At 47.4% G+C, this 26,677-nt stretch overlaps 1 protein-coding gene across 8 annotated transcripts in view; it reads right to left on the bottom strand.

Annotated features, from left to right (window-relative positions):
- TNIP1 (TNFAIP3 interacting protein 1) overlaps positions 1 to 26,677 on the bottom strand; it is a 221,398-nt gene that overhangs the window by 109,097 nt on the left and 85,624 nt on the right. For 4 of the 8 annotated variants that reach the window (XM_085617685.1, XM_085617688.1, XM_085617687.1 and 1 more), the window contains exons 3-5: positions 16,461 to 16,610; positions 12,958 to 13,052; positions 12,659 to 12,727 (exon numbers count right to left, since the gene is read on the bottom strand). In XM_085617685.1, coding sequence (XP_085473811.1) covers positions 12,659 to 12,727; positions 12,958 to 13,052; positions 16,461 to 16,610 — 314 coding nt within the window. The remainder of the gene's footprint in view (positions 1 to 12,658; positions 12,728 to 12,957; positions 13,053 to 16,460; positions 16,611 to 26,677) is intronic. The other 4 variants (XM_085617686.1, XM_085617690.1, XM_085617689.1 and 1 more) reach the window with 1 other exon arrangement.

The following is a 26,677-nucleotide window of genomic DNA, read 5'->3' as shown; positions in this document are numbered from 1 at the left end:
ATTTTTTTTTTAAACATAACTGTCCCTTCAACACATTCTCAGGGATAGTAAAAGCTATCTAAATACAATGACAATTAAAAGCAAGCACTTCACAGCTCAGTTAACTCTGTGCACTACCACTCCAAAAGTTTCAAGTATGAACTTCAACAGCACTCTCCTTTCCTGAGAAATCAAAGCCAGGCAGATAGTTAAACACACCTTTCTGAAAGTGTACTGCTGGCCTGAAAGAAATGCAAATGTGCACAACGAGTTAATCTGCAAATGTAAAGGATTTGCAGATTAACTCGTTGTGCACATTTGCATTTCTTTCAGGCCAGCAGTACACTGGCAGAAAGGTGAGTTTAACTGTCTGCCTGGTTTCTGTTTCCCAGCATGGCAGAGTCCCTGAATACCACTCCAGGGAAGGCATTTTAACGACCATGTCTGGAACGTTTTCTTTTAGCAAAGGAAGAGCGCGACCCCCTTCCCAGGACTCCACGGCCCCCCTGGGGGTCGCGCCCCACAGATTGAAGACCACTGCCTTAGATGTTAAGTAACACAAGTAAGACGTCCCTGAGGTGTGGCTCGGAATAGGACAGGGAGGAAAGTCATGCAGGCAGCCCCGGGTGATGGGTGACAGCACACTAGAGAGGAATGTGTGTCCTTCAAGGGATGGCCTCTCTGTTTGAGTCACACACCCTCTGCTTTGTCCACTCACACACTCCTCACAGGGGATTCCCGAACTACAAGAGGCGACAGACTGACGGTGAGTCAGCGGGAGCGCCTGTCTTTCCCAAATGCACTCACGCATCCTGCAGGTCCAGCACCCGCTGCCGCGATAGCGTACATGAGAGGCTTGGAGCTGAAATTGCACATGGCCTGCACATTCTTCATTGTTGTGACTTTGGCTGCCTTTATCTCACACCATTACTTTAGTCAATTCAATTCAAATAGACTTTATTCGGATTTCAAAAACCATCCATAAAAGTTCACAACCAAAATTTAAAAAGCACAATTTAGTCAAACGAGGCAGAAGTGTTGACGTTTTCTGCATTTTATATTTTTGTGCATTATTAATAGTTTGCAGAATGTAAATTCATTTTTGAATTTACATGTGCACACTGACATGATGCTACTGCATCTGAAACAAATTTCCTATGACTTATAGAAGTGTGTTTATTAGGCCTCAATTTAACCTAGATGTCATCTTGTTCACAATGGAGGTCTCCTCCTGCATGCTCACAGTTCATCATTTCTGCAGCACGCATTCAAGCAGAATCATATTGGTTTATTTCCATTGATTCTGTTCTCGAAGATTTTTTTCAACAAAGACATCGTAATGTTTCTTTTTTCAAGGCTCTCCGCTAACTCACTGTACCTCATTTATTCACAATAGCAGTGTTGTTCATGTAAATAGTTTGTCCCGCTATGTCCGGATGACATTAGCAGCTAGTGGACAGAATCAAAGGTCATGTAGCGAAATAGTGCTTAGATGCTAAAGCAATATGACGTTTCATAAAACAGTGCTCTGATTTGCGGAGTATAATTCTTTTTCTCACATGATGAATTAGCAGAATTTGATTATTACCTATGCCAGAGAACTTTACATAAAGCATCAGTTGTGGGAGGGAAACGGGAGACTTTCTAATGCTACCAAGGTTTGTTTTCTTATTGGTTTTGCTTCTCTAATGGGACATAGAATTATTCTGATTTCGGACTTTATTTTGTATTGCCCTATTTACTGAGAGCCTTTACAGCAACTGACTTTATGCCTCTGTATTATTGTTTCTGTACTGCACCTTTTGAATTTTTGTAATAAACCTGTAAACATATTATTCCTGCTCTAGAACTCGATCATTGAGTCCATCCCTGGTTAATTGGCGTCATTTTGATATGTTGTGAGGTGCCTTATCTTGAGGACACATTGTCTCTTGACATGGTGGCTTAACATAATCTACAACTCCTCAACTAGCAGGCATGTTTTTGAGTTATTAATTTATGGTGTACAATTTTAGGGGCTTCCAGCACCCACGCAAGAAACACTGCCTGCTGAGGTGCCAAACTTGTGTTTTTACCTGCACACATTACCATGATCATCGCACTTGGAGAAATCGCATTTTTTTTCGAATGGATGTGGGAATCTTCAGGGGCTGGTTGTTCACTCCGTGCACATGTTTGTGTGCGCGCTCTGTGTTTGGAGTCTACATTGAGTCTGTGCGAGCCCTTTGAACACAGTGTGCTTCTGTCCGCCACTTATCACTTTGTGGAAGCTAACCCTGTTTTTGAGGGCAGATGAATGCAGCAGTGGGGATCTTAGTGGAACATATGAAGGCTGTGTATGTTTTTGTGGGGTCGAAGTGTGCAGTGGTGTGTTTCTGTGGTGCACTAACAGCATGTGAAGAAATACAATGAGGACATTTTGTGTGCAGATGCTGTGTCTCTTTATGGTTGCACGCAGGCTCTCCATCTGTTGTTTTCCGGAGATTCCAATGTGTGAGGTGCATGTGTATGCTTGGTGTTCTTGTGCATGCATTGTGTGGGTATGTCATGTACACATTCCACATGCCTTTACGAGGCCTTACTTGTGTTACTTAGCATCTAAGGGGTTAGCACAGGGCTAGAGAGCCTGTTACCTCGGGGCTGCATGTGCATAGGGGATTGACAAGCCATCTCTGAACAAGTACAGGCTCTGAAAACTGTACCTTCCTGGACTGGAGGGACCCAGGAGATTAGCAATGGTACATAGAGCCTTATACCGCTAGGAGTGCAGAGCTCTGTGCATTGATATGGGGATGCATGATTCCATCACTGGAGACTTGTAGAGTCGGGGGATGAAGTCACAGAGGGCTGAGCTTGAATCTCAGAAGTTTCAAAAGACTGGCAATGTGATACTGGGTCAGGCACTCGTAGGGTTATGCTGGGGTTTGTCACTTTTAGGGCACGCTGCTCTCAGGGGACTGGCACAGTGACACCGCCTCTCACTTCTAGGGATGTGCGAGCTCAGGAGGTTGGCACAGTGATACAGAGAATGGCAGCTCTAGTGCAAAGTGGGTTCAGTAACTAAACTTGCTTGGAGCAGAGAGATGGACTACCACCAATGTGTCAGCATCACCATGAATATGGTAGGATTGTCCCAAAGGTGGCAAAGGCCGAGCCTGGGCAACTTGAGGCGTTCCTCCTAGAGTTGCAGCCACTGCAGTGGTACTGGGGCCCACAGCTATCTGTACCACGCATTGTGCTCCAGGATAACCTAGGCAGTTTTGGACCAAGTTTGGAACTAAATAACTTTCTAATGTCTAGGAAAGTCTAACATTGCTACTTTTAATCTAAACCAGTTTGTTTAATTTTCTCACCACGCACGAACATGTATTTTGGTCTGTTTTCCAAAATCCTCCATCTCTTGTCCACCCCATGATTACAGCACACTTTCTTTTCCATCGAACTCTCTCCCTCTCTCTTAGTCAATCTTTCTCTCTTCCTATTTGTAGCTGTCTTTCTTGCTGCTGAACTCATTCCCCTCTCTGTATGTCGGTCTCTTTTTCGCGCAATCTTTACTCCTCTAGTCTCTGCTCTTGCTCTATCTCTATCCTTTGTATTCTCCATTTTGCTTTCTCACTAACTTCTTTCTAACTTCTCTACTGTAACCTTTCTATTTACCTTTCTCCATCCTGCCCCTTCTGTTTTTTCTCTTTCTTCCTGTGCGTCTCTGGTTTGTTGCCTCTCAGAGTTTTTGTCTTTTCCCCTTCTCCTTGAATATTGCCTGTCTCTCTTTCAGGCTGTCCATCTCATTTTCTCTCAGCTCCTCTCTTTTTCTCCCATTCAGTCGCTCTCTCCTCTCATAACCTCTCTCGCTTTCCCTTCCTTTTTTGCCGTCTCTATGCTTTCCCCTCTCCCTCACACCTTCTCACTCCCCACCATTCTCTCTGCCTGTCTTCTCTCTACCCTGATTTCTGCATTTTCTATTTTTCATCTCCACCTCTCTGTCTCCATTTGACTGTCTCTCTTTTGCTGCTACCGCTTTTCTCTGCGTCTTTCTTACAAACTTTGTTTTCTCTTTCTCCATTTTGAGAGACTGAAGGAGACACACAGGTGATGCTTACAATAAATAAAGAATAGGCCATGGAATTGTGGGGTTCTGGGAGTGTTCCCGTGTCTCAGATGACCGCGTGATGGAATATTCCAAAAACGAAGGCTCAACTCCATTTTGTAAAGTTCTTGGCACGGTCCAAGGCTCCTCATAGAACATGGATACCAGGGGGTGAGATCCTTCCAGTGCTCCATTCTTACGAGTCACCCGTTCAAGCACTCCCCACACTCAGCAAAGACTTGAGACAGGCAGGAAGTGCATGTTGGGGCAACTGAGGACACAGACTAAGCTGAGGAGCTACAGCACCCCGACACACGGCCCGAGGAGCTTGAGGCACAAAGTGTGAAGTTCTTCGGGCACATTTCTAGTAAGTATTATGATTCTGAGGCAAAGAGCAGCATGAAGAGCCTGCGGCCCATAGCAAGAGGAGGTTTAAACACAAACACTGAGCTGTGTTTCAGCTCAACTCACCAGGGTGCCCTCCCCTGCCCAGTTTCCCACAGTCTTTCCTTCTGTTACATGAGATTATAGTTTTAGATATATCCGGATGGTTACTCTTTTTTTCATAGGACAAGTACTTATTTGGAAAACCCATGTTTCTTAGATGTAATCTTAATGCTTTCTTATGGTGTAGATATTTTCTGCTATCCGCCTGCCGAGATTTCTACCCCGTAACGATACTTTGCAAAGTTTCTGCTTGCGGACATTGTCATGACCTTTTATTGGGACAGAAAAGCCCTCTGCATGGTAAAGATGTGTACGCCTGCCTTGAGTGCCCAGCTGTACTGTACAAATCCCTAATGCTGATAGGGCGAACACGGATAATGCATGTGCAGCATGACATAGATCTCTCTCACAGATTGTGGTCTTGTTGGACCAGGAGAGGTGCCCAAAGCGCTGCCCTCCGTTTTGGAAGGCTACCGCCTTCACCAGGAGTTAAGCAGCACAAGTGTGGTGATGGTATCATAACTTTAGTGATCAGTAGTAGCGAACAGAATCTTTTTAGCTGTGTCACTGGAGTGAGGCCTATAGGCACATTTCCCTATTTAAAAGTTCCACTGCTGTGTGCTTAACTCACCCCTGCCCTACAAGGGGTAGATGTGGAAGGTCGTGCATGATGGAAACGTGCTGAGTGCGTGTGTGCTTGCAAGAAGTACACTACACAAAGGGTGAAGTGTGGTACACTGCGTGCATGGAAAATGTGTGCATGCTGGCATTGTGTGTTTTTAAAAATAACGCACTCCGTTCAGTACTGCGGCCTTTCCATACTGTACCAGTGTGTGCAGACTGAATGAGTTTGCTGCATATAGTTATGCTTGTGGGGGCATAATACATGAGGATAACAGTGCTGTGCAGTAAGAGTGCTGTGGATGTACAGTGAGTGAAAGTGTGCCTGCACTGGTATGTTATATGGAGGACTTTGGGTTCGATTTTGGGAAGCCCAGGCCTCCCCCCAGATTTGTGTATTGCTGCATCCCTGTAAAATGGGAGCATCACCCAGGGAAACTAAAAGCACCTGCTGAGGAGCACCAGTACTTGCCTGCTCACCAAAACCAGTGCGCCCTGTGAAGAAGAGGAGAGAGTTGGAAAGAGAAAGGTCCAGAGGGGCACCCTATCTTGAGAAATCCCTGTGTGGGTTGTGAGAAATACGCCCTTGCATTGATCAGGGCATAGCCCGTGTGCTGGATTGATGCGGCTACCCCCATGTGCCAGCAGGGGCTCCAATGGACTGAGCCAAGGAGCGAGGGTTTGGTAATGTGCGTCAGGCCTGCATGACCCAATGGTGGGTAGCCTTGTGTGCACCATGAACATAAATGCCAGGTCAGTGTGACCTGACGGGTGAGTGCCATGGCGGTGACCCCATATGCCAGGAAGGACAACGGACAGGCTGAGGCCAAGGGTTCGGGCCATCGCCCAGGATGACAAACTGCTGATTGTGACCAAGGCTACAGAAGGAAGCCTGAGGTTCAAAGGACATTGCTGAAGCACCGCTGGAGGAAGAAGATCAACTACCCCCCCCCCCCCCACAAAGGGCAGTGTGACTTATCGTGCAATCACCCAAGCTGGAACACCCAGATCACTAGAACCAGCCGTTAGCGGGGCTCGGAGGAGAGAGAGCCTGCGCCTGCCAGGTGCGGCCGCTTGTCACTGCGTGCTGCCCGACTTTGCTGATCCGGAGCAGGACTTTGCTGCACCGCTGAGGTGTTCCATACTGCCAGTAAACCATGAACTAAGTCTTTGGGGCCCAGGAGGCATACAGCAATCGGAATTGCGACCCCATAGACTCTTGTGACTAAACATCCGAAAGGAGTCAGAGGGGAGAACTCTTGAAGGGAGAACTTGAGTATGGCCAAATAGTTTACATTCCATGGATGTGGCCATCAGTGAATGGGGATTAACATCGAACCCATTGCACTAAAGTAAGTGGGACAGGGAGTGGGCTGACAACAACTAGATCCCTGACTTCAAGAGGGATTGTGTTATTGTTTACCTTTTCACTTTGCATATGTAGAACTAGAATTTATTTACTTCTTTCTTTCAATACAAAAATGAGTATTTGACTGGACATGGATTTATTGTTCGTGTTTTTGCACGCTGAGCTAGGGGTCGTGTTCAATGAACTGTATCTGCGCTTCTCCCTGAAGGAGCCTTGGCTGCTTGTCCAATGCTACCTAACAGAGTCAGGTGCAGAAGGGGTGCATGGCCCTGTTGAGCAGGATTCATAGTATGTCAGGCCCCGGGACATCGGAGTAAAAGGCCTCAATTACCACGGGTGGTCCTAGTAACTTCTGCTTGCTCCGTGGCCCACTGAAAGGGGACTTCTGATACCTTGAAGACTGTGAAAACTAAAAAGAGATTTAAAAAAATGAAGACAGACACTGAGAGGGCGGAGCTCAAATCAATAGGAGATGCTATGCGCCTGCCCTGTAAACAGAAGTATGTCATATACAAGAAGGAGGAACAGGTCTAAGTGTGCACACATCATTGGCCACAAAAATAAAAACACATTGGTCAAATAGGACCTGGATCAACGGTAACCCTATTTATTGTGAAGTCAGTGGTAAAAAACGATGACCATAAAAGCATTTTCCAAGAAGAAGTTATTGAGATATACACTGATGGTTAGTCATGTTATGTTAAGTTACATGTTTTTTTTGTTTTTTTGGGAATGTATTTATGTGCATTTTTCCAATTACATTACAAAAACATTCCAAGTAGTCAGAGCAACTAATTTTCTTGTTCCTCACATGCAGAGCGGAGTTCAACAGTACTATTACACAATCATTCAACATTACCAAAATATTACGTGTCAACGTGATCAGTTGCTTGCCTCTCCCCCTCCCCACCGCCCCTCTCCCCCTCAGTTCACTGTGAGTGTAAGTCCGTAGTAAGTCCACCAAGGCTTCCATATTTTTCTACATTTTTTCGGGCACCCACTTGCTGTATAGGTTGTTTTTTCCCCCAACATATACATATCCATACTCCTCCGCCATTCTTTTAGCGTTGGATTAGATACAGCACCCCACGCTTTTGCCAAGTCCCATTTGGCCACCACCAGTCCCAGCTGGAGCAATGTTAGTTTTGCCTTGGGGAGATCAATGTCCGTAGGTACGCCCAACAGAATAAACAGAGGATCTGGGGGTATTGAGTCTTGCAATACATTCTCCAGCTCCTTCAACAATTTTCCCCAATATACATGCACTTGTGGGCATCCCCAAACAGTGTGGAAGAAGGTACCTTCCATGGTGTGACATTTCAGGCAGTTGGGAGATTCCGCTCTTCCAATCCTATGCAGTCGGGCTCTATCATAGTACATTCTGTGTAGGTACTTAAATTTAATCAATCGAAGTCTGGACCTAATAGCTACCTCCCTAGGATGCATCAGAGCCATTTCCCAGTCCAAGTTATCTATGTCCCCCAGATCGGCTTCCCAACGTGACCTCAGTGTCTGCAAAGGGTCCGGTGTGTTATTCATGATTGTTCTATAGGTCCAGGACATTACTTTCACCCCAAATTCGTATATGAAAAGCCTACCCTGCAGTGGGGAGTATTCCGGGAGGCCCTCCATATCAATACGCTGCGCCCTCCATGCATGCCTCAGTTGTAAATATTTAAAATGCTGCATCCGGCTCATGTTATATTCAGTCTGGAGGCGCGAAAACGTCACCAGTTCCTTCTGGTATACTATATCTTTAAGTTGGGAAATGCCTACCAAGTCCCATTTCCGGAAACCTGTCAGCTTAGCAAATTCCATGAGTCGTGTTCCCACCCACAGCGGAGTTTCCTTGGTTACCTTGCCTTCCCATTTCGTCCGCCTCTCCACTTTCTTCCAGGCCATGATTACAGTCTGTGTTGCTGGCAACAATCTCGCGACCCCTTTACCTCCATAGAGATAATGCAGAAATGTTTTTTTGAAGAATTGTGTGTGTTCAAGCGCATAGGTAGGGTGATCCCTGTCTCCGAATTCCCAGTCATTGATAACTATCAAGTGGGCAGCCCAGTAATAGGAGCGAAGGTCCGGCAAGGAAATGCCGCCACTGTATTGGTTGCATTGTAGCTTCCCCGGTGCTACCCTAGGGGGCTTCCCTCCCCAAAGAAACTTTCTTAGGATGTCATCAATCTTGATCAACACCTCTTCCGGGATTGGATGGTAGGTATTTTGCAGCACATATAAAAATGTTGGTAAAGTTATCATTTTAAAGAGTGCCACTCTTCCAAGCAGCGTCAGGGGCAACGAGGCCCAACGTTCTGCGTCTAAGCGGAATTCTCCTAATATCTTATACAGGTTTCGCTCCAGTGCCAGCGACTTATCCAGCGTGACTTGAAGACCCAGGTATTTTATCCCTCTAGGTGCAACCTGGAGTTGGCTGGGATACACTGCGGTCCCAACACCTTGTCCTGCCGGGTAAATACATGACTTTTCCCAATTGATTCTGTACCCCGTGTGTTTACCATATTCCTCGCAGCACGTCATAAAGGTAGGGAGTGTCTTGCCGGGGTTCGTGACATATAGAATTATATCATCGGCATACAATGAAATACGCTCATCAAGATTGTCTTTGTCATTCGCTCGGAAACCCGTTATGCTTGGATGTGCTCTAATTATACATGCAAGGGGCTCTAGGACGATTGCAAAAAGCAGGGGAGACAGGGGGCAGCCCTGTCGGGTTCCCCTTTCAATCGGAAACTTCCGAGACGTAACCCCGTTGACCCTGACCCTTGCCACAGGTCGTTCATACAGTAGGGCTATCCACTTCCTGAACTCAGGACCAAATCCCAGTCTATCCAGGACTGCCATGAGAAACGGCCAATGGACTGTATCGAAGGCCTTCTCGGCGTCCAGGGAGAGTATAAGGTGGGGCTCGGTTCTATGTTTTACCATCTCCAACCAGTTAGAGACGCGTCTAAAGTTGTGTCTCGATCTCTTAGGCATAAAGCCAGACTGGTCCCTATGAACAAGTCCCGTAATAACCTGCGTAAGTCTATTGGCCAGAGTTCTGGCCAGGATCTTAGTCTCCATATTTATTAGGGAGATGGGCCTGTACAAACTACATCTCTGTGGCGGATGTCCTTCTTTAGGTATCACCACAATAGTGGCTGCCCTCTAATCTTCGGGGAATGTACCCACATCTCGCGCCTCAAGATACATCTGCAAGAGATGCTTGCTATAAAGTGCCCCATGTTGTTTAAATAATTCTGGTGGGAGTCAATTGGGACCCGCAGACTTCCTCGTTTTCATCTGGCCTATGGCCTCCAGAATTTCTTTTGCCGTCAACTCTGCCTCCAGCGCTTGTGTTTCGCTGGACTCCAGTCGAGGGAGCTGTATGGATTGTAAATACATGTGGATCTGTTCATCATCCGCTAAGGATCTTTTCGCATAGAAGGCCTCGTAGTAACCTGCAAAGGCATGCGCTATGGCCTCTGGGGTTACATGGACCTGATCATCTTCCATCTGTAACTGGGTCACCCATCTATTTTCCAGCTCCTTCCTACTGAGCCAAGCAAGTAGCCTACCCGTTTTATCACTCACTTCGTACAACTTCCTATGCATTGCTTGTATGGCATGTTGTACATCTCTTTTGGCTAACGCAAAATACTCTTGCTGTAAGAGCTTCAACCTTCTCAACTGGGAGGGGCTTGCGTTTGTAGCAATTTGCACTTCAGCCAGTTACAGGTTTTTAACATTTTTTTTTATAGTGCTGCATTTTCCATTTCCATGGTTCTTGGTACTGTGTGCGTTTTGGATTCAAACAACTGCTTGCGAGTTGTGCCAGTAGAGGAGAACTTTTTAGGAGCATCGGGTACTCTGAGCTTCCACCAAACTCACATCAGTGTAAATATGGGCCAGAGAGTGTTAGTCAGGCCTGATGCGTCTTAACAACAGAGGGATGCGGAAGTCCATGAATCATTATCACTGGAGAACACTTGGGCAACTCGGACCTGCAGAAGAAGGGAACGGAACTGCCAACAGTATAGCAGTCCCTAGTCCGGCAAGTACAGTGGCACTGGTTGAAAGGGGTGTGAGGGGCTCATCGCGCCCCAGTTATGGTTGACTGTAAGGCTTTACAATTCGACTAGAGTACAGAGGGACGTTTATTGTTCCCTGCTTTAGAGCCTATGGCACAATTGCTCCGCCACAGTTGCCGATCCTGCTCTTCTGCTCAGTTTCACAAGCACTGGTGGGACAGCAAGAGCCCCTGTGCGGTGAGTGGGATGCCAGCACTGGGCAACACTGAGGCCCTCGAGCCCTTGGAGCCCGGGGCCTGGCTCTTCAGTCCTCCTCCACCACCACTGCCTCCCCATCCACCGGTTGCCCATTATATCTGGGAAGGCCATTTGTTTCCAAATGTTTATCAGAGTATCAGCAGTGTTCTATGGAGTGCTTGGTCTCTGTGCGAGATACTGAACACGTGGGGATTGAAGCCTTCATTGTCAACTTGTTGAATTTTCCTTGTATTTACCCAAGCTCGTCAGTGCTGCCTCGGTGGGCAAGGATAACCCCTCAGGCTTCAGCCCTCGGCTCGGCCACCGGTTTCCTCAACAGGAATGTGTTGTGGGAGCCGAGTTATGGCCAGAGTTTGTCTCATGTCCCTGCCTGTATGTTCAGGTTTAGGTCTGTATTATGTTTAAAGGCGGACACTGTGTACATAAGGGAATGTATAGCTCAGGAGCATCGCTATATGCAGCGATAGCTTTACGGGGTTTGATTGAATCCTACCCTTTACACTTAGTAAAAGAAGCGGGGCACTGGGTTTTGCGCCCCTCCCCCTGTGCGCTCTCTACAGGGTATTACGGCGGCTGCCCGAGCGATGACCCATGGGCACCGGCGACGAGCAGACCGAAGAGTGAGGCCGGCACAGAAGGTTCCGCATCCGATTCCTTTTCCTAAAAAGAAACAAACGCCTCCTGGCTGCAGTGACTCACTGGATCCCCAGTGTTTCCCGGCAGAGAAAGAGCAAAAAAAGCCGCGTGGGAGGAAAGATGTGAAGGGGCTTTCCCCGTTTACTCTACAGTCAGCAGAGGGCATGAGTACCCTGGGGTGAGAGTGAGAGCAGGGGTGAGTGACTGTTCAGCAGTCAGCATTCACCAGGCAGGCCTGGCAGGGCAGCGGCCAGCGTAGCTAGCATTAGCAACCTGCGCAAGGAGCAGGGGTGACAGGGTCTGTCTGCACAGGGCTGACGCAAAAGAATGGGCAAGAAGATCCCCCCCCACATCGGACACTTGGCCGCGTCTCCAAATAGCTTCCAAAGGAACCACGCTTGAACAGGATCGGATTCATTCATCCGCATACTTCTGCCAAGCAAAGCATGAGAAGTGTGCGGCAGCCTCCGGGTGAACTCGGAACCTTCCTCAGCTGTGCAGTCCCACAAGCTTGAAGGAACCGCTTGTTACCCCCGACTCGAAGACACTTACTGTAGACCTGAACATCCTACTGCTTGCTCTCCTATGTACCCTTGCAGTCAAGACGCCCTGGAGGAAGTTTGCTTCCGTCCTCAACGTTTTATTGAGTCGAGATACATTCAGTTACCTGACCGTGTGAGGGATAGAGGCATCAATACAGAACAGAGGACACCCTCTCTTGAACTGGGAGAGCTCTCTTGTGACCCAACACCAGAATCACCGGTGGGGCTTTGTAAGGTTACCCCTTATTTTCAACCCCAGGAGACCCTCGCGCGGGTGATAGTGCACTACACAAATATACACAACACACCTCCACGGTTCCAATCATGGAGCTATCACAGGACACAGAGCATCTTTCACGTGTGTGACAAAGGCAAACATATATTTACGTTTTTGCACAAGTGCATCTCAATTCTCAGACCCCCAGCCTTGTAACACCTGCAACACTGGATGAGGCCATCCAGCCTCAAGCAGGGCAAACAATGAGCGACAGCTCATGGACTCTTGTCATTCACTGGGAGCATCGTTTAAAGTGTTATCCAGTGGCAAACCCCACTCCTGCATTACGTCCATTGCCTTCACCAAAGCACAAGGAACCGGGGCCTGTAGGCAAAGAACTACATGGGCCGCCCTCACCATATCCCATGGGCCATGAGTAATTACAGGCAATCATCCATTGCATGGACTTACCGATTTCTCACTGCCTCGCGAGGACCCCTTCTCATCCGCTGGTACAATTTCAAATTCCGATGAAGATCCCTGTAGGTAAAGTGAAAGTGAGAGACTTTCTTTAAACCTTCCCTTTCCCACCACCCCAGTATACCTGAACAGATGGTGCCATCGCTGACAAACAAGAGATTCATGAAGTCCATGGTGCAAAACTCTTGGCGTGTCCAAGCCATCACCTGCAAGGCATGAGCATTTCACCCCATCCCTGACCACTATAGCCCCCCCTCGCCCCCTTTAGGCCATTTTCTTTCCATACTCACACTGCCTGGGGATTTCTGATCACTCTTGGGTTGCGGTTTCTGCTCTTTCTCATCTTGATCTGGGAGAACAAACGAGCCAAGAAGCGGATCATTTTCTGTAAGAAGCAAGAGCACAAGAGACCCCGTAAACATGAGCGGGAGGTCGCGCAGACGCAAAGTGGAATGGGGGATGGAGAACAAAAGACATTTATTAGGGGCATCCTATAGTAACATCTGCCATCAATGGCTTGCTCTTTGCTACTCCTCAAAGTTCAAAATGGCAAGTAATAGACAGTGGCTTTGTTTCCCTACCTGCGGTTTCCACGCCCTACACCCCTAGCCCCTCAGTGGCAAATAGGAACCCTTGGAGGAGCAAGAGGTGCGCAGGATAAGAGGTTAACTATTCAAACCGTGCCCGACGTCAGTTCTTCTGCGCTTTCAATCTCGGGAATTTACATCAGTGTCCGAAACCGTTCAGGAGATTGTGGCCAGGTGAGAAGCATTAAGGGGAGACTATAGAAGGTAAAGGGACAAACCCAAAAAATTAAAGTGGAAAAAAATAAAAAGATCTTGCAGAAGCAGTATGAAGGAAAATCATGTTCCAGTACTGATCCAGTCTTGGTAATGGAGTGAAAAGCCACATTCCGCTGTGCTACAGGTGTATGTGGCACTAGTCTGGTACACTCATCTGTGAAGTGGACGTACCTTTACATGGAACGAGTTCACCTTCGTAGGGTATGGCATGGAAAAGTGAACAGCAATCATGCCATGGAGCTGCAGTTCTGTCAGTCACTAACTCTAAAAGATTTCTTTACTGTTAGTCGCTACCTGTGTGTACCACATTTCAGTTTACCTCATATCCTTATAATAGCAATACAGTGGTGGTGGCTGTTTGCCCCAACTATGTCTTCTTTTGGCATTTGAGACACACAATCCCTTTAGCTTCTTGCTTGTGGAAACATCCCGCTGACAGACAAAATATGCAGCCCAATGTGTCAGTATGAAGCACTGCACACTATGGAGCCAGATACATACCAGGGGGATTGGTGTCTGCCTCTTTCTTTCCCATTATCTCTAATCACAGGGCAAACTCCCCCTCTTTTGTGGTAATGGGTACTGAAATCCTGATGAAGCTTTTACTAGTTTCCAAAATGCCGTTCCTGGGAAATCTCAGATAACAGTTAACAACTTCAAAAATACATGGTCAATTGGGGTTCACACCAAAACTATGCAGAGACAGCATCCAAAGTGGAACTGGATGAAGCTCTGCAGGTGATGGACAGTGCCGAAACCTGCCATCTACTAAAACTGCAGCCCTCAGCGGCATTTTATGCCCACAATCATGAGACACTACTAAATATTCTTTCCACAAGATAGCGGATTAGTGGAACGGCCTCTCATGATCCCTATGCAACCACTCCACACACAATAATAGGTACTAATCTTCAGCAACACACATTATGCAGTGCTCTCACAATATCTCTAGCAACTCCTTCAGGTCTTTCAAAATGACGAGAAACCCACAGTCGGATGCCGATCACCCTTTGCTGAAAAGACTGCACCAGCTACCAGTAAAGACTTACATTCCTGCTAGAGTGACTCATCAGGGTATTTATGGGATTTCCACACACTATATTTGCTCTCTATAAACATTAGAAAAAATCTTTGCCTCTGTGATAAATGCCTCCGTAAAGTCCCAAGGTTCTAGACTTTGAAGCGGGAGCTTTGTTTTAGCCTGCTGCCAACTTCTGGAACGATCTTTGAAGAAACGTAATTATTTGGTTCTCTGAGCATTCAGAAAATTATATGGAAAGGTACCAGTTCTAACCAATGTTGTAATTGTAATTAGATAGTGCTTACTACCCCTGGTGAGGCGTTGAAGCGCTTTTTCGGCGAATAGCACGCTAATCCAGAACCCATAAAGGATCAGTGGTGAATTAGTATAGTGAAATAAATTGGGTGGTGGCTATGTTAGTCAGTTATTTGGATTCAGAAGGATAGAGGAGGGATAGCAGAGGGAAAAGGTTTGCAATTATATAGTGCTTGCGACCCCTGATGAGGTGTAGCTCACTACTCCAGAACCCATAAAGGGTTAGTTCTTCTCCTTTTCGTTGTCCAGCACCTGAATATCCCACCACTAGACCCTTACTACTACTGAAATGCTTTGACTCGGATAGTTTCACCCCTTATCCCACAGATAGAAATCAACTGATATGAAGGGAATCTTCTACACCCCCTCTCACTTGGTCATCTAGAATGCCTGAAGACTTGGATATTCACCCATCGGGTTTGACAACTACATGGACTTTCGGGAGCTCCAAACCAGGAAAGGATTGAGACGGTTTCCAACAGCAGATTACACTCAGGTCAGCTTGAGAGTGTTCTCACCAAATGACTTAGAAACTTTAAATCCTTACTGGAGAACTCTACAATTCAATGGCTTACTTTTCACAAATGTAAATTCCAGTGAAACACTGTCCAAAAAGAAAAATGGCAATTAAACACTTGGGAATTGCGCAAAACAACGGTACCAGTATCAAAGTCTAAAGGATTCACTCTGGCCACCCGATTAATCTTCAGAACTTCATTTCAAAATTGATCAAAATATTAATTTACCTACTGAAGATAGTTCATCCTATCATTACCAACAAGACTTGAAACAATTTGTACTGACTCTAATATTCTCAATTCGACACTTGAAACATTGCTGGCCAATGAGATCAGCACCCCCCCCCCCCCCCCCCCCCCCGCCGCTCTCTGTCCCACCTTTAGTCCCACGCTCTCCTTGCCCCTGGGTTGTATTCTCTGCTGTGCATGCAGAGGAAGGACAGAACGAAATGGCAAGCATCCGAAACGTTGCATGCTGGAACAGTCATCCACAAATACTTGGCATGCAGCTAGTCTTTCAAAAGTGAGCCACAAAAAAGAGATCCTCCATTGTTTAAGACCACATGATCCCGTCTTCACTCTATCGAGTACGGATTTTGATTATTGGTTATTGCAAACGCATTTACATTGGAGTTGTTTATCTTTCAGACGAACAAAAGGCACTTTAGGTGACTCCTGTCTCACTATTGCAGAGGTTTTTATTAACAGCAAAACCTGCAAGTGCATTACTGTAGGGGAGCGGCAGGGCTCAGCTGTGGTCGCTGGAGAAGCCCCTCACACGGGCCCAGAGAGCAAGGATTACAAAGAGAGCAGATAATGTCAGGAGCAGGGCACTTTTAGACCTGTGGCAAAGAAAGAAAGAACTTGCAACAAAAAGGAGATGGGAGCGAGGAAAGAAGGAGAGTCTGGTGACACACAGAAGAGTGGAAGACTGCAGAGAAAGGAGCAGAACCAAACCGGAAGACAGAAGCGGACAGGCATGGAAAGGTAAGACAGGTGTCAAGTGAAGGGTGCAAGCCCAAGCAGAGGAGTGGGACACACACACATGACAAGGCGAGAGATTCTGTCGAGGAGGCGAGAGAAGACTTACAGAAACACGGAAGGAGCGAACACGCGCACTCCTAGAATCCCCTTACCTGCCGGAAGGGCTGCCTCAGCGGTACCCAGCTTACCAGAGGAGGAGGAGAACGGTGGAGACGACTCCAGCACTGGGTTTTCCTTCACCAGGTCCTCCACCCTTTGGCGCAATTTGGTTGCCTCCAGCTGGGACTCCTCTAGGAGCTCACCTGCAAGGAGGGCGTAAAGGATTAGGGCGATAGTCTTTCATCCAGAGCATCTGTGTCGCACGTGGACTGTTATGAAGCGAGATGTAAAGCACAATGAAGTACAACAATTGTGACTCTGCGGTAATCTTTGGATGAGCCTCACCCAGGCTGTGTACATTCCTTTCTCCACCCCAAACTTCTTTTTCTTTGCTCCGAGATTAAGAACTAAGTGGACAGAAGCCAAAATCAATCACGAAGCCGCCCATCCACCCCTGTGATCCTGGATGTAGGTCACGTGTGTGAGTGTCTATGCGCGCCACTGTGTGCGGTCTGTGTGTATGTTTGAGTGCGTGCAAGTACATGGACGCCGGTATGTCTGTCTGGGAGCTTGAATGCATGCGTGATCTTTGACCTGCATGGGGTCTATGTGAAGCATGTGCTGGTCTTTGGAAATGAGAGTTTATAGATGTGGCCAATTTAGAGGTTTTGTCTGTATGCTTGGTGACGTGCATGTCTGTCGGTCATTCGGTTACACCTCTGTCTATCTGTATAGTCATCTGTCTCTTAGATGTGTGTTGTCTGTGAGAGTATGTGTGTATGTCTACATATTGTCTAAGTGTGTGCTTCCCTGCGTATGGTGTCTGTGTTCACTGATGTTAAAATAATATTCTGAATATTCTAATACTATTGCAACAGATCTACTATTAATAATAAAAAAAAAAATATATAGTAATGTTTCTTTAAAAGCATTCACAGCCTCAGGATTTCCATTTAGAAGCGCTGTAAACAGGGGTTACGGGGGCACGGACCCGTGTGTTTTTGGTAATTCATGATCGCATCGCTTATATGAAATAAAAAATGTCAACTTTTTTTCTTAACGCAAATACATTTTCCTCACAATTTTAGTCTAAGAGGCAGCTTAATCTAAAGTTTTCATCTGGTCACTAATGATCTTTCCCCTTTGCTATTCTAACGTATCAGAACGACTAAATGCCCCTCAGATGCTAGTCGAAGATCCTGGATGAGCTGGTGACATTTAAATGGGCTCCTTAAATACATCAGGCGCTAGATTGGCAGGGCTTCATGGGTTAATACTATCATAGGGGGGGGGGGCGTGGCCAACAGCATGGCCGGGTAGCTGCGTTCTCTGCTAGCTCAGCCGGCCCGACTAAATCCTGACCCTCGATGCCAGAAAATGACCCCAGTGGTGACCGGAAGGCGCTCTGAGGCAGAGGCATGCTGGAAGAACGGTGAACGGGCGATTACCACCGTAATTCGAGCCCTTTCTGAAATGAAATCGGCGACGCTCGTCAAGATGGCGTCCTGCTGGAGCTGCCCGCGGAGACATACTGGCATACATGCCAACACTCCCGATTCAGGCGGGAGACTACCGATTTCAAGGCTAGTCTCCCGCCTCCCGATTCCCGATTCCTGCAAGCAAAAACCCGATTCCTCGGGATTTCAGCAGACAGGGCTTGGTATTGTGTAATGTGCTAATTCTTCCAGCAATAGTCAGAGTGGCGATGCAGGGGCTCTGGAAGGGGTGAAAAACCAACAAAGCCCCATTAACAAGCGAATGGTCTTTTAAAGACCTGTGAAGTACTCGGGGCGGCTGTGTGTGTGCCTGGGCTGCCACACGGTGGGGGGGAAGGGGGGCCGTTGGTGTATGCACTGCCAGCAACCTGCCAGGCCAGTGAGTGTAGAACACCTGCATAACCCTCTCTCTGCCTGCCATTGCGCTCCATACTTCTGAAAGGTAAGAAAAAAACGTGCATTTGTGTTTCAAATGTCCGATCCTGCAGCAGCACACTTCCAAGGCCCATACAGGACAGTAACCCGATTCAAGGCTCCATTCTCCCGATTTTTTTTTTTAAAGAATCTCCCACTTTGCTCTTCTGAAATGTTGGCATGTATGTACTGGGCCCATGAAGAACATGGGCTGAGAGGTAGAAGTGGGGTACACCGCAGGGACACATACTTTCGCAATGGACTTGGCAGAGAACAGTGCCCCCACCATCCACTGGAACCGTGACGAAGAGCGTTGAATGTCCTCCCAGTGGAGGAGGAGATCCGGAACTGTGGAGACGGAGTGGGCAGACTGAACGCGCCTTGCCGGCGGCGGAGTGGCTCCCTACCTCCAGGTCACATAACTGGCTGTGGATTGGATTGAGTGTTGGATCCCGGTAAGGCATTTCTGGGCTGAACCCCCCCCCCCCCAGATTTCCATATCGCCTGTGTGGGCTGCCGGGGTGTGCGATGAGAGGGATGATGGGGTCGCGGGCTCCAGTGCGCATTTCTGGGATCCATGGATGAGGTCAGAAGGAGACTGTGGCCTCGCACTGTGGACTGAGAAGTGACCAGATACATCAGTCTGGGATTCACCAAAGCTCAAGGTGTAATTCTGCAGAAGCAGCAAAGGGTGATACAGAGCTACGAGGGACGTACTAGTCCAGCTTCCGTGCGTAGTGAGACATGAGGACAAGCTAAAAGTAGTCTGGTGGGCCTGGGCTCTGCCTCTCCCCCCTCTGCAAGTCTCTATGCCCACTGAGCAGAGCACTGGAGTAAGCGGCAAGAGGGTGGACGGAGACGTGGGCCTCGGTGCCCTCTTTGGAACTCGGACACAGCAGAAGGGGAAATGATGCCATCACACTAGCCTCCACGGTCCGGCAGACACTATGCACGCTGATCTAAGAGCCACAATACAACCTAGGATGTAGGTTTTAAGGAGGCCACCAACAGTGATATAGGGGCCACGATTGTGAGAGCGCGCGCCTGGCCACAACCTAGCACCAGACTGCTCAAGATGGCGAGAGACAAGGACCCTAAAACATCGAGACTGGGAAAGCTGCCAAAGTGCTCCCCGCACTGGCGGGTGCAGAGGGCGGTCTTGCTCCCCTTCCCAGATAATGCAGCCATACTACAAGCGATTCATGCATCAAGAGAGAGCTTGGAGAGGAGATGGCAGAGATACATTCGGAGGTCACATTACTACGCCACGATCTACGAAAAGTTTCTGAGAGAGTCACCGAGGCGGAACACTGCATCTCGGAACTTAAAGATACCTCCCACTCCACGCGGAAAGACGTGACAGGACTCTTAGCTTCAATGAAAGAGGTGCCCTGGAGGGTGGATGACGCTGAAAATAGGGCCCGCAGGAATAACCTTAGATTCATCGGTTTTCTGGAAGATGGGGAGTGAACCGATCCGGGACAGTTTCTCCTGACATTTCTAAAAGAACCCCTTCCAGATACACAGTTCTTGACCTGTTTTGTCATAGAGAGGGTGCACCGGATGCCCAATGTCTGCCCACCACCGGGGGCTCTCCCTCGACCCTTGATAGCCCGTTTCTTGAACTTTCAGGATAAGAATCTAATACTTTGTGAGCTGCAGAAAAAAGGGGAGATTAAATAGGAAAATACACGAGTGATGGTATTCTCGGACTATTCACATGACGTGCAAAAGCAAAAATGAACTTTGACCCTATCAAGGCGAAACTTAAGCACTCGGGATCCAATACATGTTACTGTTCCCAGCTAAACTTAAAGTCATCTTCCAATGCACCATACAGTTTTTTCAGAACCCAGACGAGGCATGTTCGTGGATTGAGGAACGGCCCCTGTTAAGACGTAGAACGCTTCAAGATCTGTACACAGAAAAGAGGATGGGTTCCAGCCAGGAAAGGCCTAAAGAAAAACGTCTGAGACGAGTGTTGAAAGTCCGGAGTACCGCCGTGGGAAAACCGGGGAGGTCTTTGAGGCCTAGAGAAAACAAGTCACAAATATCTGACTCAGAAGATGACACCATCCAGGAACACGCCGCACAAACCCTTCGGAGATCGAGTGACAACATCAACACTGAACTGTCAGAGAGAGAAGAGTCAGCAGATGCAGATAGCGAGCATCCACTTCTTGAGAGTATTCAACGGCTGGAAGCTCCAGACCCGATCCTGCTAGAAGCAAGTGCACAACAACTGCAGCCGTCCAGCAATTGCGAAGAGGAATGAGATGCAGGGGCCTGACAGCTGCCAAAAGGCAGTAAGATAACTGCAGGGCCTGGCAGACATTGTAGAACCTTGGCCTGATAAAGGGAAGTATACCTTGTGTTGATACTACATTGTTGTGTAGGTAATTGAATCGGTGTGGGAGGGAGGTTTACAGACCTCTTGATGGACTACCCGTGCCAGAGTTGTCATGTTGACAAATTGGGGGGTGGTGTGGGTACCTGAAGAGTGTAGGGTGGGGGGCATGTTGGACACCGTCAAATGTTGTGGACTAAGTTTATTGCGAGCGAGGGGGAATGTTCTCTTCAGTTAGTTCAAATGAATATCGAGATTGAGATGGGGATGAGAGGTGTGGGCACTACTCCGGGAGAGGGCCGGGCATGTGATGATTCAATAGCTTTATTGCAATGGCTGAGGGCAGGTACACGGTACTGACATGGAATGTCAATGGGTTAGGAAACAAAATAAACTAGGTTTAGTATCCAACTACCTTAAAAGACTCAAACCCGATATAATATATTTGCAGGAGACGCACCTGATGGGTTCGCATTGTTCTTTCCTAGGAAGAGGGTACTACACTACCCTGGTACATGCAGGCTTTACCAAGGGTTCGAGAGGAGTGGCAATTCTCATTAAAAAGTCACCCCCCCCTTTCGTGTTACTCAACAATGGGTGGACCCTGATGAGACATATGTTGCTGTACAGGGAATTTGGAATCGTAAGACGCTTTTACTTATCAGTGCATACGCTCCCCCACGACTGCAGCAGCGTACGCTAGATAAACTGACGGAACTCCTATTACATTCCAGAGGGGGGACTTCAATGACGCGAGAGAAACCTCTTTAGATCGAACTCAATCACGACCTGAACCGCATGGACCCACATCATTGCAAAGTTCCAGGCTGACCTTGGGTTAACCGACCTATGGCGACGGCATCACCCGAACACACGTGTCTATTACCATTTCTCAGGAGCTCACAGGGTGTTCGAGACTGGACTACCTCTTCGCTCCAGCGGGGGGAGGTCGGACATGTAGAGATGGTGGAATACTTAGCTCGGGGCATCTCAGACCATTTACCGCTTCTATTAACGGTGGGAGGGAGGGGTGGCAACCAGGTAGCGAACTGGAGATTGATCTCATGGGCCTTGAAAGATAAAGGGGCTGCTAAAGAGCTCAGGGTGGACTCGGAGCTCTATTTTAAGGAAAATGACTGCTCAAGACAGCCGGAAGTCACTTTATGGGAAGCATTCAAGACAGTGATCAGAAATAGAGCACAAAATATAATTGCCCATAAAAAACGAAGAGAAACCCAAGAGATAGAGGCCTTAGAACGTAAAATGTTAAGTCTAGAAGGAAGTGGAACCTCCGCATTGAGTAGTCATACCCCTCGCCAAATTGAACTAACCAAAAGGGAGTACCAGGCGCTGGTAACTCAAGAGACAAAGGCTCACCAACTGTCAGTCCAACACCGGCTGTACGAGACAGGAGATAGGGCGGGTAAACTACTCGCATGGCTATGCAGGAAGGAAATTGAGACGAGCTGGGTAATGTCCATTTAAGAACGAAGTCATACACACACCACACCCAAAGATATAGCGGGGGGCCTTTCCCGGTATTACACAGAACTCTATGCAGCTAGCCCACAGACGAGTGAGGCACAAACAACCCACTACTTAGACACAATTGAGCTTCCTTCACTCTCCCAGGAGGAGAGGGATAGGCTAGAGTAAGACCTAGCTCTCGAAGAAGTGACGGAGGCCATTGGCGGCCAAAAGTCAGGAAAAACCCAGGCCCAAATGGACTCCCGGGGGAATTTTTTTAAAATAAATAGTAGCCTAGTGGCCCCACCTTTACTAAATATGTTCAGGATGTCAAAAGAGCAAGGGATTCTCCCAAAATATCTCAGAATGGCAACGGTAGTGGTAATTCATAAAATAGGGAAACCTCCAGAAGATTCTGGGTCTTATCTCAAAACTGCTCAATACTGAAAAAGATTCTGGCCACAAATCTTGCGATGCGCCTCTTGACGGTTATCGCCCCCCTGATACATAGAGACCAATCGGGTTTTATGCCAAAGCGAGCCACACGCTTTAACCTATGGTGACGGGCTAATTGTATGGACACGGTTCAGAGTCGAGAGAGATAGCCCCCATCTGCTCCTTTCACTTGACGCCCAGAAGGCATTCAATACCATTCATTGGACCTTTATGAGATGTGCCTTGGAAAAAATTGGATTTGGTCTAGTATTTCGGGAATGGTTGGCACTTCTGTACAATGCTCCTGAGGCTAAAAGTCTGGGTAAATGGGGTTACCTCGAGGAGCTGGCCGATTCAAAGGGACACTAGACAGGGTTGTCCCCTGTCTCCCCTACTGTTTGCCCACATATTGGAGCCTTTGGCCTGTGTTGTTAGAGCCTACCAAGGGTTGGGTGGTTTCATAGTCGAGTCCCGATTTTTAGAGGAAGAACGCATACCCCTATATGCGGACGGTATTTTATTATATGTTGCGGACCCAACAGCGACACTCTCCAAAATTTTGCCAATCTTTAAAGAATATGGCCGCCACGCGGGGTACAAGATTAACTGGAGTAAATCTACCTTTTACCCAGTGGGAGGGGCAGTGGAGCCCGGGACCTACCCAAGCTGGCTACGAATGTCAACAGAGGGGTTCACTTACCTTGGACTCTATATCCCCATTGAGGTAGCAACCAGCTTAGAACATAATATTAGGCAGGTTCTCTTAAACTTTAAAGAAAATGTCAAGAGGTGGAGGAAACTCCCTCTGATGATCATGGGGAGGGCTGCTATGTAAAAGATGATCACACTCCCCCCAGTTGCTTTATGTGTTGCAAAACACCTACTCCAAAATACCAGAGACCGTTTGCAACCCTCAACAGCGGGATACGCTTGCTTCTATGGGACGGGGCCCACCCATGAATAGCGCTGTAAACGCTGCACCGAAACCCGTATAATGGGGGTTTGGCCCTACTGGACATCAGGGCCTACTATAGAGCGGCCCATCGCATTGTAATTAATAAATGGAACCACGCTCGGAGAGAACACCCCACATACATGTTGGAAAGACTACAATTCCAAGAACGCACACTATTACACTATATATATGGAGGTAAAGGCAGTACCCGGCTCAAGGGTGCTGGAAGCGTGGAATAGTGCTGAGAAGCAAATGAAATGGGACATGAAACCTACAAGGGAGACCCCATTATGGGAGGGAACAAGACGAGCTGAGATCCGAAAACTGAGAGGCTTCAGACAGTGGGATCTAAGAGGCAACTCCAAAATAGGGGATGTAATAGGGAAAGGGACATTGGCTCCATTCAGCACGCTTCAAGCCACATATCAGCTCCACGCCACTCAATCCTATGCCTATCTTAGACTGAATTATGCGTGGCAAGCAGAGGCTGCCGGAATGTGCCTCATTAGAAGGCAGACTCTTGCAAGAAGAGATTCCTGCTAAGGCCATCTCGCTGACATACAAAACACTAATCAACAACATGCCTGACAAACTAGGTCCACTTAGAGCTAAATGGGAACTCACCACTGGCCCAATGGAAGACATCGACTGGGAGGCCGCCTTTATGCACCCACGTAAAGTGGCGATTAAACTAAGATTACGTCTCATTCAATATAAAATCCTTCACAAGACTTACTTTGACAGAGCAAGGCTACACCATATGGGGAGAGCAGACACCCCAGGCTGCCTCAGATGCCACACAGAATGCGGTACATTTATACACACCCTCTGGGAGTGCAGCTGGATTCAAATATACTGGAATAAGATAGTGAAGGAATTAAACAGTATACTGGAAGCCCAACTCAAGTTGGAAGCTAGGTTTCTCCTACTGAGAATCCCCACAGATGTGGACCTGCCACGTCATAAACTCACGTTGGCTAATTTGGGTCTGGTGGTAGCCAAGAGGGACATAGCTCGATACTGGGGTGCCCCCCAACTCCATACACTCAAAGAGTGGAGAGCATGCCTAGATCTCAATGGTTGCCGAATAAAGTGACATAAAAAAGCAAGGGGTTGTCCCCGAAAATTCTGAAAGATATGGGCTCCATGGATAAAATATTATGGCTTGGAAATGGGTGGAGGAGGAGGGATTGGACTTGTTACCGGGGAGATCGGGGAAAGAACCTTGAAAATTGTGGTACCTGACCCATTTTCGATAAGTGTGGATAATTCCAATGCGACCCTCGACACTTGTACATGTATAGTTTCGAATCTAACCGCATGCTCTCTTTCAGAGAAAATGTTGCTATATTTTTTGCCCTACACGAAATGCTCCTGCCCGACATTCAACTTGTATTGTGTATTCATGATTTCTTTGATTGTATGTTCAAACTACAAAAAAAAAACATTTTTTTTCTTTTTAAATACTACCATACTGACCTGGATGTGCCTCCGCATTGAGCCAGTGTGGTCTTCGCAGTGTCATGGACAAAGGGTTCCCTCTCGGAACCGTAACTACACACTTAGTTTACAGATTTGTTTTCCTTGCTGCCTGTAGTGCAGCTTTAGTGGGAATGTCTGCGAACAGCACATCTCTATAATCGACGTGCGCACAGATTCTCACTCTGGCCAAGGTGGCCAACTTTGATTCTTCTGGTCGGGGACAAGTTCTCACACCGCATCCAATGACAGTTGGCTGTTGGACGCAGCGTTATGCTGCTGCTCTGTGTATAGCGTGGGTTGACTGTTATTTACAAGGCTTATACCTTCTTTACCTTTTCATTCTGGCAATGTTCAAAACAGAAGATAGATACTCTTCTGATGATTGTGCCAATACATGTTGGAGGTCTGAGTAGTTCTTCTGCCTTTCAGGCTAAGACCCTTGTGGTGGTCACTTTTTCAGCCAGATAGTTGTTCTTGGATACTTCCAAATACATCTGCTTATTATCAGCACAGTTTTGCAAAGCAATTGTTCTACTAGAGGACAGTCAGTCTCGCTATTGCAAACAAATATTACGTAAATGAGGAGGAAAGGGCAATCCTCCAGCAACAGCCCCCTTCATGGTGATTGTGGGGGCGTCTAAAGATTCTTTACAGTCTGTAGATGTGATTCCCTCAAAACAGAGAAAAGCAAAGAAGTCCTCTCCATGGAACACTTCTTACTTCAGTCTTTCGTATAGGACTCCATGGTCTATTGTGGAAAAGACTATGAAAAAGAAGAGTATCACTGCCAATGATGATCAGCCACTGTTACCAGCAATCAGGTGGTTTTCTATGATATAGAAAAAATCTGCTCCCATCTGTGTCCCCGGATGGGTCTTAGTGTATGGGTTACTGTAGGTGTGCTGGTCTCAATGTGCACGGATCCTTAGCATGTGGCGGCACAGTATGTGCATGTGCAGTGCAAAAGTCATGCCTATTGCCTTTGAAAAGGTTGAATGATTTGGGCGTGGATTAGACAAGAGCCCAGCTTCTTGGTATTACCTTATAGGAGCCTCTGGCTCTGCTCCTTTTCCGGCACCAAGAATCTTCAACTCCCTGTAATGCTTTCTGTCACACTTTCAAGCCTTGAACAAATTGCAATGGGGTTTCTTTCCTTGAAAGAGCTAGCTTCGCATTCATACGTCCTCATACTGTAGCTATGTGATGTTTCCCAGCAGCAGTAAGTGTCTAGGTTTCTATTGGCCCCGTCCCAGAGCTACAGGTGAACCCCTTCTAATACAAGACTCTGGGGTTCCGACACGATCTTTGGAACATTTCAGCTGAAAAGGCAAAGGAAAGCTCGTGCATGTTCTCAGCACGCAGAACCTGAGATCTTCAGAAGGACTCGCAGGGGATTCTGTTAGTTAAAGAGAGAGCAGGAAGCAGTGTCATGCTACTGCTGCTCCAGCATGCACCACTCAATACTGGCAGAAGTGAATCCATCAGATGGCTGAAATGGTGACTCGGAAGCTTACCAGCATGCCAACTTGCTTCGATGCATCGCAGCACTTGTTACTAGTCCCTATAACAGTGGACCTATGTTTGACATGTCCTGCTCCAAACTCAAATATTGCAATTTAAGGGCAAGGTAATAGTGAGGTGGCTGGGGTTTTAGGAAAGAACCGGGGTTATGAG

Source organism: Triturus cristatus, chromosome 7 (genome assembly GCF_964204655.1).
Source record: "Triturus cristatus chromosome 7, aTriCri1.1, whole genome shotgun sequence".
In the NCBI taxonomy this organism is placed as follows: domain Eukaryota; kingdom Metazoa; phylum Chordata; class Amphibia; order Caudata; family Salamandridae; genus Triturus; species Triturus cristatus.
Note: the sequence above shows the minus strand (reverse complement) of the source record. Positions and strands in the feature narration are given on the sequence as shown.